The following is a 14,854-nucleotide window of genomic DNA, read 5'->3' as shown; positions in this document are numbered from 1 at the left end:
ATCTTGTTTGATCCTCATTACATTATAAGATTACTACTATTATTATGTCCATTTTGCAAAGTGTGAAACTGAGGTTTAGAGTATTTGGTTCCCAGCCTTGCCCAGAGTCCCAGAGACGTACATGATGAAGTGGGGTTTGGGCCCAGGAGGCAGAGCTTGACCCCAGAGTCCTTGCTCTTTCCCGTTGCCTTCTGCCACCTTGACCCAGTAGATGGGGATCATGTATCATGTACCCTGACCATACCTACACACCCTCACTTATATACACAGGCAAAAACTAAGCTACAGAAGCTGTTTTAAAGAAATAACTTATATTTTTCCCTATGTAAGGTATCATTTTGTTGATCACATTTAGACTCTGCAGAAAAACTTTCGGACAGTTTGCCAGCTGACAGCCTCAGAGTCAGATTACCTACACATTGTTTTATTTGGCCTTCAGAATGAGTTCTGAACATGTAAACACGGAGCAAGCACGTACTCTTGGTTCCCTACGTTCCCTACCATGGCCTTTTTCTGAAACCCTGTAACACAGTCAGATGTGCCTGGCCCAATTAAGCTTTCAAATTTTCAGCCTGTAGTTTAAATTACTGATGGGACGGACCATGTATCTTTTAAAACACTCTTAGGGCTTCTCTTCTAACTCTAGACTCCAGCAGAAATCTGCCAACAAATGTTAGATGTAATCTAATTTGGTACACATCTACTAGAAAATTTAAGGAAATTTGCTTTAAAAACAATTTGAGTCGAATAAAGTTAGAGGACTCATACTTCCTGATTTCAGAATTTACTATAAAGCTACAGTAATTAAAATAGTGTGGTACTAGCATAAAGACATAAACCAATGAAATAGATTAGGGAGCCCAGAAATAAACTCACATATATGGTCAAATGATTTTTTAACAAGGGTGCAAACACTGGTCAATAGTGTTTTCAGTAAAGGGTGCTGGGAAAATTGGGTCCACATTTGTAAGAATGAACTTGGACCTTTACCGTATACCATATATATAAAAATTAATTCAAAATGATCAAAGACCGGAACATAAGAGCTGAAGCTATAAAACTCATAGGTGAAAACACCAAAAATAAATAAATAAATAAATAATCCAATTCAAAATTGAGCAAAGGACTTGAATAGACATTTCTCCAAAGAAATAACACAAATAGCCAGTAAGACATGAGAAAATGTTGATTCTCGTTACAAACATCATTAATAATCCAGGAAATGCAAGAGTAACTTGTTAAAATTGCTTTTGATACATTTTTTATCACATGAAAATCAGTTGGATACCAATGTGGTACACTGCCAACATATTAGCAATGTAAACTCAGATTCTTTAAGGTCATTTAGGAGGTTTTTTGTTTGTTTATCAAAAGATAAACACGTTACATGTAAAAAGTATCACAGGATACATGCCTGATAAGTTCTTATACTTCCATTGTATTGTTTAAGACAAATGTGACTTTCGGATAGAAAACACTTTCATTGACCCTTTTGAATAAAATGTGTAATAAGAATACTTTCTTATTCTAAAGGAAGACCATGTCCTAGTGGGACTTCCCTGGTAGCTTAGTTGGTAAAGAATCCACCTGCAATGCAGGAGACCCAGTTTGATTCCTGGGTCAGGAAGATCCCCCAGAGAAGGGATAGGATACCCACTCCAATATTCTTGGGCTTCCCTTGTAGCTCAGCTGGTAAAGAATCTGCCTGCAAAGCGGGAGACCTGGGTTCGTTTCCTGAGTTGGGAAGATCCCCTGGAGAAGGGAAAGGCTACCCCCTCCAGTATTCTGGCCTGGAGAATTCCATGGACTGTATAGTCCATGGGGTTGCAAAGAGCTGGACACGACTGAGCGACTTTCCCATGACCTAGTGAGAAGGGAGAGCAGTGGAATCATCCCTGTGCTAGAGCCCTAAGCCTGAGTCTTACAGAGGTTTATAGCTCAGCCCTGTTAGTGTGGCGGCACCGCTTGTTACAACACTTCTTGTTTATATTAGACTTACTTTGATCATTATGAAAGCCTGTTTCATTTTTACATGGAGCAGTTTATGCATTAGGTAAAGCCAAACCTTTTAAACTTTAAACTAATTTTCTTTAAATTTTTTAAATTTCTAAAAGTTATTTTAAAAACAATAGTATTTCTTTCTCATCTACCCATGTGTTAAAATATAATTTGAAATTATATATATGCAATGGGACAACAGCAACCAAAAAAAACCTGCTGTTCTTTATTTCTGGAACAAAAACAATTTTTTAAAAAATTTGAACATCACAGTTTGTAAGGACTAATTTTGAAGAATTTTTATAAATCACCCAATTTAACACTGCTGTATTTTATTTCTGCAACAAAGCCAGTTAAAAACAATAACAAATATTTGAACATCACAGTTGTAAGTACTGATTTTAAAAGATCTTTATGACTTAGTCAAATTGTAATGGTTAGCTACTTCCAAAACCACATCTAACTTTCTGTAAAAAATCAAAACAAAAAACGATTTCTTGTACATTTTTTTCCTTTGGAATTTTTATAGCATCATAAGAAAAATGGGCAAAAGACTTGAACACTTCCCAAAAGATGAATCCAAATAAATAGCCACTTATGTCACACAGACACAAAATGAAAACGCCAATCCTGATTTTAAAAGGCAAATAATGACAGCTTTCGGTTATTTGCAGTTACAAACAGTACTTCAGTCAACATCCTTTTACATGTACAAGTCTTCTCTAATGCAGACAGCACGTAGAATGTCCAGGCCACAGAAAGTGGATGTCTCCTTTCAGAAGGGATACTGCTCTGCACCCTTCTGAGCTAGTTCTTTCCAGCGCAACTCCTGCCAGCAATGTGTGAGCGCCTGTTTCACCACACCCTGATCAACAGCCAGTACTGGCAAACTCTTCACATTTTGTTCCTATTTGATGACTTTTTCGAATGTTACTTGTGGTTTTAATTAGCATTTATCTAATTACTAGTAAAGTTGAGCATTTTGACATATGTTTATTGGCCGTTTGTCTTTTTGGCTTTCTGAGAATTGCCTGTTCATACCCTTGGCCAACTTTTATATTAGGCCATTTCTATATTGATTTATAGTTCTTTATAGTGGTTCAGTTGCTAAGTCACGTCAGACTCTTGTGACCCCATGGACCGTAGCCCACTAGGCTCCTCTGTCCATGGGATTTCCCAGGCACGAATACTGGAGTGGTGTGCCATTTCCTTCTCCATGGAATCTTCCTGATGGAAGGGTCAAACCCCATGTCTCCTGCATTGCAGGTGAATTCTTTACTGCTGAGCCACCAGGGAAGCCCATAAGTCTTGTGATCTTTGCTTATGTATGTTACATATATTTTCCCCATGATTCTCCTTTATTTTGTATTGATTGATTGATTGGCTAATGCATGCATGCTAAGTTGCTTCAGTTGTGTCAGACTCTTTGTGACCCTGTGGACTGAGCCCTCCAGGCTCTCTGTCCATGGGATTCTCCAGGCAAGAGTACTGGAATGGGTTGCCATTTCCTCCTCCAGCGGATCTTCCCCACCTGGGAATCAAACCAGAGTCTCTTATGTCTCCTGCATTGGCAGGCAGGTTCCTTACCACTAGTGCCATCTGAGAAGCCCAATTGATTGGTTAAAGCATAATTGATTTGTATTAGTTTCAGGTGTAAACCATAATGATTCAATATTTTCATAGAATATACTTCTTTTAAAGTTATTATATATATTATATATATATATAAAGTTATTAAATATATTATATTTCCTGTGTTGTACAATATATCCTTGCATCTTACCTATTATATATATTATATACATAGTAGTTTGTACCTTTTAATCACCTACCCTTATCTTGCCCCTTTTCACCATACCTCTTCCCACTGGTAACCATTAGTTTGTTCTCTTTCTGTGAGACTGTGTTATATTCATTCATTTGATTTTTAGATTCTACATATAAGTGATAATATCACATATGAACTCTTTATGTAACAAAACATAATCCTTTGTCATCCTGTTGCACTTATTTTTCTACATGTGTTTATTTTTCACTTGTTCCCGTTTTTTTGTTGTCGTTGTTGTTTCTTCCCCATTCTCATTGTTTCTGTCTCAAAATGTTTGGCAGATTGACCAGTGGAGCCATCTGAGCTTCATAGTTTCTGTATTGGTTTCTAATTGTGGTTTCAGTTTCCTAAATAGTTTATAGAACTGTCATATTTTCTATTTATTTTTGTGCCAGTGTTAATAAGTTCTGTTTTTTTAGGAATCTATTCATCTAAATTTTCAAATTTATGCAAAAAGGTAGTGACATCCTCTTATTTGTTTAAACATTTGTAGGATTTGTAGTGATGCATCATTTTGCATTTCTGATATTCTTAATATTGCTGCTTTTTCTCCATTTTTTTATTAGTTACTTGCTGCCAGGGATATCAGTTCTTTTTCAGAGAACCGATTTTCAGTTTTGTTAGTTCTCCCCAATACATATTGACTTCACCCCCTGCTCGCAGAGTGCATTCACTAGCGCAGAATTCTGGCTTGGTAACAGTTTTCTTTCAGCCCTTAGTGACAGCATCCCCTAGCTTCCAGCTTTCTCTTTCTATCAGCTTTCAGTCTTGTTTCTCTGAAGGTGGTTTTAATATTTTCTCTTTGTCCTTGATTTTCTGCAGTTTTAATAAGACATCTAGCTATAACTTTATGTTTTTATTAGGATTATGAGTTTTCATTTTATGTCTGATCTACAAATGGAAATTGTGATTATCTGATGACATCTGTGTTTTCACTGGTTATTTCTTTATTCTCAGTTGGGAAGACCTTGCCACTCTCACCTGTTGAAAAATTCTACTCTAGGTTTTCTATGGACTCTATTTTAGTGTAAAGTGAGAAGTGGGGATCTAAATTGCTTTTAGTGCTATATCTTCAAATGGATGATCAATTATTGTGGAAAATCAATTATTCTAGCAAGTTTTATTGTCATATTTTAACTATTTTCACCTTTTTGTATTTTAAAATCATATACATAGTAGTAGAATCTGTGGGGGGAGGAGTTAGCTCTCTGATATCAGTAGCTGCTTCTATTTAATCCAGATTTTATTTAAACTGTGTTCCTCACCAATTTTGCAGGCCAGCACCCGTGTTTTTCATGTAAAGTGTCTGGTACGGATGTGAAGCGTTGCTCTGTCAGCACTTGTGGGAAATTTTACCATGAAGCCTGTGTCCGCAAATTCCCCACTGCCATCTTTGAATCAAAAGGCTTCCGCTGTCCCCAGCACTGCTGTTCTGCCTGCTCTATGGAGAAAGATATCCACAAAGCAAGTAAAGGTAAAACAAAGCTAAGGAAGTGGATGATGTTTGAGGTTGTTGTAAATGCAATGGTAAACAGTAAGCACATTATTACAAAGAACATTGGGCATCCTCCCTTTGTTTATCTATAGCTATTGGAGCTGGGCCACAGTAGATAGTAAAGTAAGTGGTAAATAGATAGTAAAATAAGATAGTAAAAAACACAGTCGTATCTGACTCTCTGTGACCCCATGGACTGTAGCCACCAGGCTCCTCTGTCCATGGGATTATCCTGGCAAGAATACTAGAGTGGGTTGCCATTTCCTTCTCCAGGGGATCTTCCTGACCCAGGGATCAAACCCATGTCTCCTGCATTGGCAGGAGGGTTCTTGACCACTGAACCACCAGGAGAGCCCTAAGATAAGTGGATACTAGGTTCTAATTCAGACCATGAGAAGAGAATTCCATATGTTCAAAATTACCCCTGGAATTTCCTTCAACAGGTGCCATATTGGCAATCACCATTTCTCCAGCACTGGAGCAGACACAATTTTTTTGAGTGACTCTAGATGGGCACTACATTTAGGGACCATACAGCATAGGAATGGCAGAGCCAAACCAGTGAGGAGATTTTCGTTCTATTATAACCAGCATCACACTGGGTCCCCAAAGATGTCCCTTTGTGTCAGCAGATGCCTTGTGACCCAGGTTCCTCCCTGACCGTCTTCCAATAGGTCGCATGGTGAGATGTCTGCGGTGCCCAGTCGCCTACCACTCCGTAGATGCTTGCATTGCCGCCGGCAGCACCCTCGTGTCTTCCTGCGTTCTCATCTGCAGTAATCATTCCACACGGAGCAGTAGCTCTTCCTCTGCTGTAAATGTAGGCTTTTGTTTCGTTTGCGCCAGAGGTGAGTCTCAGTCCTTTCTCTTCAGGTCTTTTTGGGTTCGTTGGTGTATTTCCCCGTTAAAATCGAGTTCCAGGAGTACCCCTAAGAGAGATGAACACTTCCAGCAACCAGTCCCTTTTGTTACATTAGATACTCAGACTGTTAGAATATTAATTCTTCCATAAATTAAGGTAAATTCTGCTTAATTTCTTAGTAACTTAGAATTAAAGACGAGTACTCACTGTTCCTGTTTGGAGCATCAAAAGATTACAGTTGACCCTTGAACCACATGGGTTTGAATTACCCGCATCCACTTGGGTGCACTGTTTTCTCAGTGTGTGCTCCAGTACTTCGATCCAACGCTGGTGGAATCTGCAGATGGGGGAGAGAGACGACTGTAAAGTTACAAAGGATTCTGGCTGCGTGGGGGGTCAGCACCCCTCACCCCCACAGTGTTTAAGGGTCAACTCTCTTCACTTCTCCAAACAATTCTTCTGTTTGAAGTAGAATCTTCTCATGTCATATTATTTAATCCAGAGTTTTCAATTAATTTAGATTTCACTTGCCAGGCAAGAAGGGCACATTTATTTTTCAATTATTTATGTTGTGTTTTATCATGTTTTGGTCTGGCTTCGAGGGAGGCCTGATGGGATACAGCCAAGGCAACATATGGGGTGTATTAGTGAAGAGCCTGCAGTGTAGGCTTTCTTACTTGCCAGCTGTTAATATTTAAGTCTGCCAGGAGATTGATCAATTAAAACCAATATTGTGTCCCTGAGGGTGTCAGTGAACTTGAGTTCCTGATAAATCTAAAGTAGAATTTCTTTAGTTGAATATGATACGGAGTATTCAACTTTACAGAGTGTCTCAGCTGTATTATAAGAAAAACAATTTTTAGTGTAATGTTTAGTGTAATCTAAAGTGTAAGCATTTTAGAAATCAACTAATATCCCCAAACACAGTTTGTTGGGGGTTTTTTTTGTCATAAATGCCGAGTTTTCTAAACTTCCTTAGTGTGAAATTCTTGAAAGGACTCTATGACATGTCAGGCCTGTTAGATTATGCTTAGCCCATATTGAAAAAGAAGTTTGGGATCTTGTTTTCTTTTTTTAAGGAATTTTCCATTTCTGCTGTACAGCCAAGTGAATCAGCTCTATATTCACGTATATCCTAACCCTTTGTTTGGATTTCCTCCCCATTTAGGTCACCACAGAGCATTGAGCAGAGTTCCCTGTGCCATTCAGGGGGTTCTCATTAGTTACCTACTTTATCCATAGTGGTTGTGTTTGGTTTGGTTTTGTTTTAGGAGACAGTTCTTTCAATTTGGTGAAAGTACTATAAAATATTTTTAATAGAATTTAGCTAATATGATAGATCTTGAGTTGTTTTACTTTTGTAACTCTCATTAAAAAAAAAAAAGACCAGAGGAGGTGGACAGTAAAGGATTAAGGAACTGGTAGTCCTTTTTGTAGCAGCCGACTGAGTCCGTGTACACACTGCTTTGAGTTGGCCCGTTGGGCAAGCATGTGGGGCGGCCGCCGTCAGAGAGCAGTGCTGGGTAGAGCAGTGAGGGCAGCTGTCTTCTGCCCTGAAGGCTGGATGGCACAGGGAGGAGAAGGTTGGACGTGTCTCATGCCACGTTGCATTAGCCAAAGAAAATGTCAGCATGTGCCTTGTCCATCTCCCCATTCCTAAGCAAGGAATGATAGGGTAAAAATACTGAACTAACAACTGAACGACTAGCTTTAGAGACTTTCAAATAGATGAGTGTCAGTGATAACATAAAGTCTCTGTTGCTTTGTAAATATTACTTTTACTCACCTTCACTTGGAGTGATGGAGGGAGGGAGGGTGTGTGTGTGTGTGTGTGTGTGTGTGTGTAACTGAGCCAACATTTTATTAATAAATATCAAGTTTAAAACTATTGTGTTGGCTTACTCGGGAGTACATTCTGAATCAAGTACCATCAGTAAGTATAGCAACCAATATTTTCTTTTGCTCTATTTCATTCAATAATTGGGTGACCTTTAAAGCAGGTATTTTTTTATTTAAGTAAGGTAGAAAATGACCCCTTGTCACGGAACATAGTTTTAGAGCAAATTCTAACCATTTTAAGTTTAACTTTCATGCCTTGATTAAAAGCTTGAGATAATGGAAACTCCATGTTTTGACAACAGGATCACATTTGGATTTTATCAATTTGGCAGTTATTCTGCAAGATCTGCTATACTGAAATGCCTTTTTAAGAACAAGATTATTTAATTCCCAAATACTCTAACTGCAGCTTTGCACAGTAAACAGAAACTCATTTTCTTTTCCAGCATTTTACAGAAAATTATTCTAAATAGATCAGATGCTAGGATTTGAGAAGGGCTTAAAACTTCTCCAGAAGTAAATAATATGTGTTCCTTTATCAGTATTTCTAGAGGGTCTCCTTTTTAAAGGGGATCTAATTGTAATAAACCCACACTTATTAAAAGGGATACTTCAGTCCTTTATGTTTTGGTATTAGGAAACTTAGCTTGTGTTGCAGTTGTTTCTCCCTCTGCACAGAGGATTTTTGTCTTAGTTCTTGGTTGTTTAAAATCATTAAGCTAATTCTTAAAGCCTGAAATATCTGGAAATATTTTTGGAAATGCTTCAGTGTTTAGAGGAACAACCCTCTTCCCCTGCCCCTCATGGTGTCATAGGTGCCATTTCAGTGCAGTAGAGATTCTTCAGCATTCCCTTTCATCTGGAGGGTGCTGTAAAATAAAAGTTACTTAACATTCTAAGTTGTTCTTCCCTATTTAAAAGCCACTGTACCACTTTTCTCTATTAAATGTATGAAATTCATTAAACATTATATAACCTTTATTCAAAGATTCTTCTGTATTATCAGTTAGCAATTTCAAGTTCCATTCACATGAGAGATATTTCCTGAATCTGTCTCAGTGTCAAGCAGCACCAAATGAAGATAACATCCACCAAAAATAATAAATGGTCACCCTTTAGAAACAAAACTTCTGCTCAGAAAGATCTCTATGAAGCTGCTGTCCTGATTCGTACTGTAAAGTCTTAGACTGTTATAAACTGACCGCTAACCACAAACAGAAAGTTTCCCTGGTCTTGCAGGTCCCTCGGCTACAGGATGGGCTTAGCTCGGGGCAGGAAGAGGAGGGAGGGAGGGGAGGTGTGTGCTACAGGTGGATTAGAGCAGATGGTGTTTTCCTCCAATAGGACAGCTGTATTAGTGGATTGAAAGGACATTTTTATAAACGCTTAAGTTGGTTATTATCCAAGCAGGACAAAATTTTAGAGATTTGCAGTGCCTCAGTGAAGTTCAGCAACTTACGGCTTCTTTAAAATCATGTATCATATTGATAAGAGGAAACCTTCATTGTCTGGCTGAGAAAGCTGGAATTTGAGGGTATCTAAAGATCTCAGCAGAGAGGAGGAGAGGCCCAGTTCTGCCATTCAGTGCTGCTTGATGCACTGAAGACCAGGGTCTCTACTGTGTCATGTAGCCAGGTCTTATTTCCACTGTTAAGTCATGTGTCATTTTGTTCTTTGGGTTGTCATCATAGTCCTTCTAAACATTGAGGAACATAGCTCTGTTTTCCAGAGTGGGTTTTCAAAACGACATCAAACACAGTTTAATCCTCAAATTAAATTCAAGTTGTTTTTTTCTGGGTGTGTATCGTGTAGAGATAAGGCTTTGAGTTGCCTAAACTCCCTTTACTAACTGGAGAAAGCCTTTTCTGTCAGATCTTTCTTTTTCTTCATATTCTTTTTCCCCCACCTTGAAGCACAGCTACATAGTAGGTGTTGGTTTATTTTTCCTCATGGAATCATGGGTAGTTTCATTGCAGCTCACATCTTTCTGTTTGTCTCGTATAGGGCTGATAGTGCAGGACCATTCAGACCCCATGTTCAGTTCCTATGCCTATAAGTCCCACTACCTACTGAATGAATCAAATCGTGCAGAGTTGATGAAATTACCTATGATTCCTTCTTCGTCAGCTTCCAAAAAGAAATGTGAGAAAGGTAATAATCAAAATAGTTTATCTCTTACTTTTATTTTTGCATTTCCTATTTTTTTCTCTTTAAATGAAGGGGGAAAATGTATGCCTGTCAAGCACCATCTGTTGCTTTCAGTAAATTCTACCTTGGTGGCTGTGACTGTCTTCATATGGCTGCAAAATTATTAAAAAGGGCTTAAAATAATTCCGCTATTACAAATTTTTACTTACATTTCTTGAATAAATTTTCGCACATTCCATATATCTGTAGTTATTAAAATTGAGAGACTAGGATTCTGCTTAATATAGAAATGTATTCTGAGACCTCTTTCTCTTTTGCCTGAACTACCATTCATGTTAGAATAGAAGAGACAGGATGTAATTTGTTACTAACTTCCAACTAAATAACAAGATAGGTTATTAAACAGAGGAGAACAAAAATAACTGACACTTAAAATTTTGATTCTGGAATACAGTCTGTCATTTTGTTTCTTAAATGTTTGCTATGAAAACTAATTGCCCTTCTCTCAGGAGACATTGGTGGGCAGCTGGGAGAATGCACAAATACTGGAGCTTGAAAGGCAGCCCAGCGGAACTGAAGAATAGCTTATGGATAATTTATCCACAGAGAACCAAGAGCTAAATGTATATATTTATATTCTCCCAGTTAATTTAATCTATGGAAGAAAAATCTTATGTTTTGCCTTACAGAGCCTACATGTAATACAGGGGGAAAAAGTAGTTTAACAATAATGTATTATTGGGGGAGTTATTATTCTAGAGGGTAACATAAATAGCCTAGAAGGTGAAGGCCTTTTCCTGTATACATTTCCAGTATGATTTGGGGCCAGGCTCAGAATCTTTAAAGAAAACTTAATTCATTTTTTTTTCTTTCTTTGTGTTGCCTGCTGCTGATGTATGTTTGCTGTTTGTCAGACATCTGAAGTAGCGACCTATGACTAAAGGAAAGTATAACTAAGCAAGATGGTTAGAACCCATGGGAAAGGAGGTTGAGAGACTATTGACTTTTTTGTCTGTTTTCCATTGAAGTCACAGTATGGCATCTTACTGGTGATACCACCTGTTTCCAAAACAAAGATGGACATGGGTCTGACTGATTCCATAGTGCAGTAAAATTAGACTACCCAAGGCATTTTAGGAAATGCCTGATTTCCCTGCTGGCGCCTTTATAAAATTAGACAAATTCAATTGTTGCTTACTTTGTGTTCAGTACTCAGTATTGGCCTTGACATGAATTGAAATTATTTTGAGCCCTCTGTTTGCTTAGCTTGAACCGTTACCTTTCTTCTCTCGCACCCTAAAGCAGTTTTCTTGCATAGCACCAAGGTGGATTGTTCATATTTTTATTTTTCTATTTCCCTGTGTATTTTTGTCAAAAAATCGTGATGATTTTCACTGATGATCCAGGGTCTGTATTTCCTCTGAAATAAGACTTAAAATTCAGGACTATTCCATAATGTTAAAAAAATGGCCAGCCTGACTTTTCCACATCAACCCAAATAATCACATGTCCTCAAAGCTATTTGCAAAGACCGCTCTCCCTACTGGTCGTTTCTTTCTGATGGAAAAATGAATTATTTCATTTTACTTGAAACTTACAGAAGAATTCCCTACCTAGGCTGAGACCACTCAGGCAGCTAATCTCTAGGTTGGAGAATTGGAACAATTAATCCACATTGAGATCTGCAGACAAAGGGGAAAATCCAAATGATGGAAGTAAAAGCTTTTAAGCAGAGGAAATATAGTAATTTAATTCATCACTGATTGTACATGGATTTTCTTTTTGTTTTTATGTTAATTAGTTAGAAGTTTGAAAGTCTACAGGAAGACAAGATTTTCTGGAAAATTGATAGCAAACGCTCAAAAGGTTGGAGCATATAATTTGATAAAGTTATATAGTGGGCTCTTAACCTTTTGCTTACAAGACTTTAAATCTCAGTACACTCATGGGTTATAGACTTGGTTTTCCAATGGAAAGATGATTTTTTTTTTTTTACAGTAAATGTCTTTATTGTATTTCATCTTCAGTGATTAACATTCTTCTCTGTCACTTGTTGAAATACCTAATCTCCCCTCAAATTTCTTTAATTTTTTGCATTTAAAAATAATATTGTTTCATTTGCTGCACCTGTTTTCGTCTTAATACAGAAATCATTTTGTGTTTTTAAAAGGAGAGGATTTTGCTAGGCTACTTAAAGAGATCTCCTTATATGTGATACTTGATTCTATCTGATACTTATTTCATGCTATAAAGCAGTGGTTCTCAATATGATGTCAGAAAATATTACAAACAAAATTTTGAACTATGTTTAATATTTCAGAAAGTCTAACAGAATCAGCCATTTGTGCAAAATACAGTTGGATGAGTTTCTCTGTATTTGGCTATGACTTTAACAATTTAATATGATAAGACTAGTTTTGTTACTGGGATGTGAAGCTCCAATTGGCTGTTCGATATTTCCGTAGTTAATTAAAACATAAAAAATAATTGTGGCTTTTAAATGTTTTTTTTTGTTTTGGTGGGTTTTTTTGGTTGATAAAATATTTGAAAACATGAGTCCATGCGAAAGGGAAAGGGGATCCTTGGTGATGAAAAAGTTGCAAACCACTGCTATATAGCCTGTTTGACTTTTTTTGTCTTTCCTGAAAAGGTAATGATAACGTAATCACAAATTCAAGATCCTTTTGCTTTTTTGTATTCTTACAAGTGAAGAAAAAAGTAGTGGTCAGCCTATTGGCTATTTTCATTCTCGCTAATATTGTTATAAAGGGATTTAGTTTTCTGTGCCACTGGATTAAAATACAAAGATGACCATTGTTTACTTTTTTAACTCTCAAGGAGAAAAAAAGAGTACATATTTTTCTGAAAATCTGTTCTCACATCTACTCAAGTCTAAAGATTTTATGCATCTATTTGTCATATGTTAAAGAGTCTTAACCCTCAGATAAATCAATGCCTCAGTAGTCCTCATTTCAGAGGGGTGAAGAGTCATATTTTTCCTACTCACAGTTCCTCACACGCTCTGAGTTTCTGGCCACTGAAGCCCTCTCTAGGAAGGACTGAAGTAGCTAAATCTGTTTATTGTCTTGTATTTTAATCCATCACTATAATATAACTCAATCCCTTTGTTAATTTCTCTCAATCTGAATCACATTTAATGCACTGAAAAGATAACTTTCTTGTCTCTCTCTTTCCTCCCTTCTTAGTTATTAAGACTGTTTGTTTGTTTCAAGGTGGGCGACTGCTCTGCTGCGAGTCGTGTCCAGCCTCCTTCCACCCGGAGTGCCTGAGCATAGAGACGCCCGAAGGCTGCTGGAACTGCAATGATTGCAAGGCTGGCAAGAAGCTGCATTACAAGCAGATTGTTTGGGCCAAACTGGGAAATTACAGGCAAGTGTTTCCAAGGACAAAGAGGAAGTATTCAATCACTGTTGAGTAGTTCATAGTCTGTACAAGCTTAGCCAGGAAACAGGTACAACACAGCACAGCCACTTCCTCAGAAAAAGAAAGAAAAGAAACATTTTTAGTCTGGGTTTTTAGAAGACTGGGAAGGTTAGTGGTTGTTAGATTGCCCACCCCCTTTTTTTTGTTGTTGATTGACTTTTGTTTTTAAGTTCTGAAAGTTATTTTATCCTAATGAACTATGGTACTAATAGGACTTGGAATAAAAGGTTTCATATGGATAGTGGGGAAGAATTTTTTTTTTGTAATCTAATTAGATTTATGTTCATTTCTGGTTTCTAATGAAGTTAACAGTTTATATTCTGGCCAAAATAACTCTTTCTGCCCCTAAATCTGTTTTATTATAGTTCTAGCTAGACGCTCTAAACTAGCTGCAAAGAGGGAGCTTTTTAGAATTTAGAGAGAGAGGTTATTTCATTAGGAGCCTTTAGTTCTTAAGGGAATGAAGCAAGAAGTATGCATGGTTGCCATCATTTTATTAAATCTTTCTCCTCTTAAGAAACTTACTTTTAACAAATCTTCACGCCAAAGGATACTGATATGTTTTTTAAATTTTACATTCTACATTTTGAGGTGTATATTATTTTACCAAGAAAATGGATACTATTCAAAAGAACACAGTAAAGTTCTGCTTTTCAATTAGAATCATAAATATGTTTCTATAGAATTTCAAACATGCTGTAATTTTTTTAAACAAGGGTTCTGTCATTTTCTCTGTTTTAAATATGCTGCTTGCTTACCTATTTAACAAACTTCATTTTTAGCTGAGATAAGGGGCATTGAGAAGCTCCCCTCCAACCAATTTTTTTAACAGATGACAGGAAACTTCCATGTTCTTTTTTTTTTTAAAAATGGACAGTTTGAATATATAAATAATTTTACACTTTACAGCAAAAGATATAAAGTTTTAAAAGGCAAATATCAAACCAGGTGAACTCTTCTACTCTCAGTAAGAAAAGAAAAATACCTTCCTGAAGGAAAAAGGAACAGAGAAAGAGCCAGTTTGCAGAAGAAGAGCAAATGGAAAATAAACATGTGAAAAGTGCCCTGCCTCACTAAAAATGTACATGAAAAAAACAAAGTTTATTTTCAGTTAACAGACTGGCAGAGATATAAGAGTACTAACTCTGTAGCTCAGGGGGGCCTGGAGAGACAAGGGCTGCTGTACAAGAGAGGCGTCATGTGACGGAACTGACTGTGCACCCTGGACCCAGCACTTCCC

At 37.2% G+C, this 14,854-nt stretch overlaps 1 protein-coding gene across 5 annotated transcripts in view; it reads left to right on the top strand.

Moving 5' to 3' along the window:
- Positions 1 to 14,854, top strand: part of NSD3 (nuclear receptor binding SET domain protein 3) — a 99,092-nt gene that overhangs the window by 69,146 nt on the left and 15,092 nt on the right. For 4 of the 5 annotated variants that reach the window (XM_043453962.1, XM_043453963.1, XM_043453965.1 and 1 more), the window contains 4 exons: positions 5,103 to 5,300; positions 5,996 to 6,169; positions 10,027 to 10,173; positions 13,404 to 13,560. In XM_043453962.1, the coding sequence (XP_043309897.1) occupies positions 5,103 to 5,300; positions 5,996 to 6,169; positions 10,027 to 10,173; positions 13,404 to 13,560 (676 nt within the window). The remainder of the gene's footprint in view (positions 1 to 5,102; positions 5,301 to 5,995; positions 6,170 to 10,026; positions 10,174 to 13,403; positions 13,561 to 14,854) is intronic. The other variant, XM_043453966.1, reaches the window with a different exon arrangement.

This window comes from Cervus canadensis, chromosome 31 (genome assembly GCF_019320065.1).
Source record: "Cervus canadensis isolate Bull #8, Minnesota chromosome 31, ASM1932006v1, whole genome shotgun sequence".
In the NCBI taxonomy this organism is placed as follows: Eukaryota; Metazoa; Chordata; class Mammalia; order Artiodactyla; family Cervidae; genus Cervus; species Cervus canadensis.
Note: the sequence above shows the minus strand (reverse complement) of the source record. Positions and strands in the feature narration are given on the sequence as shown.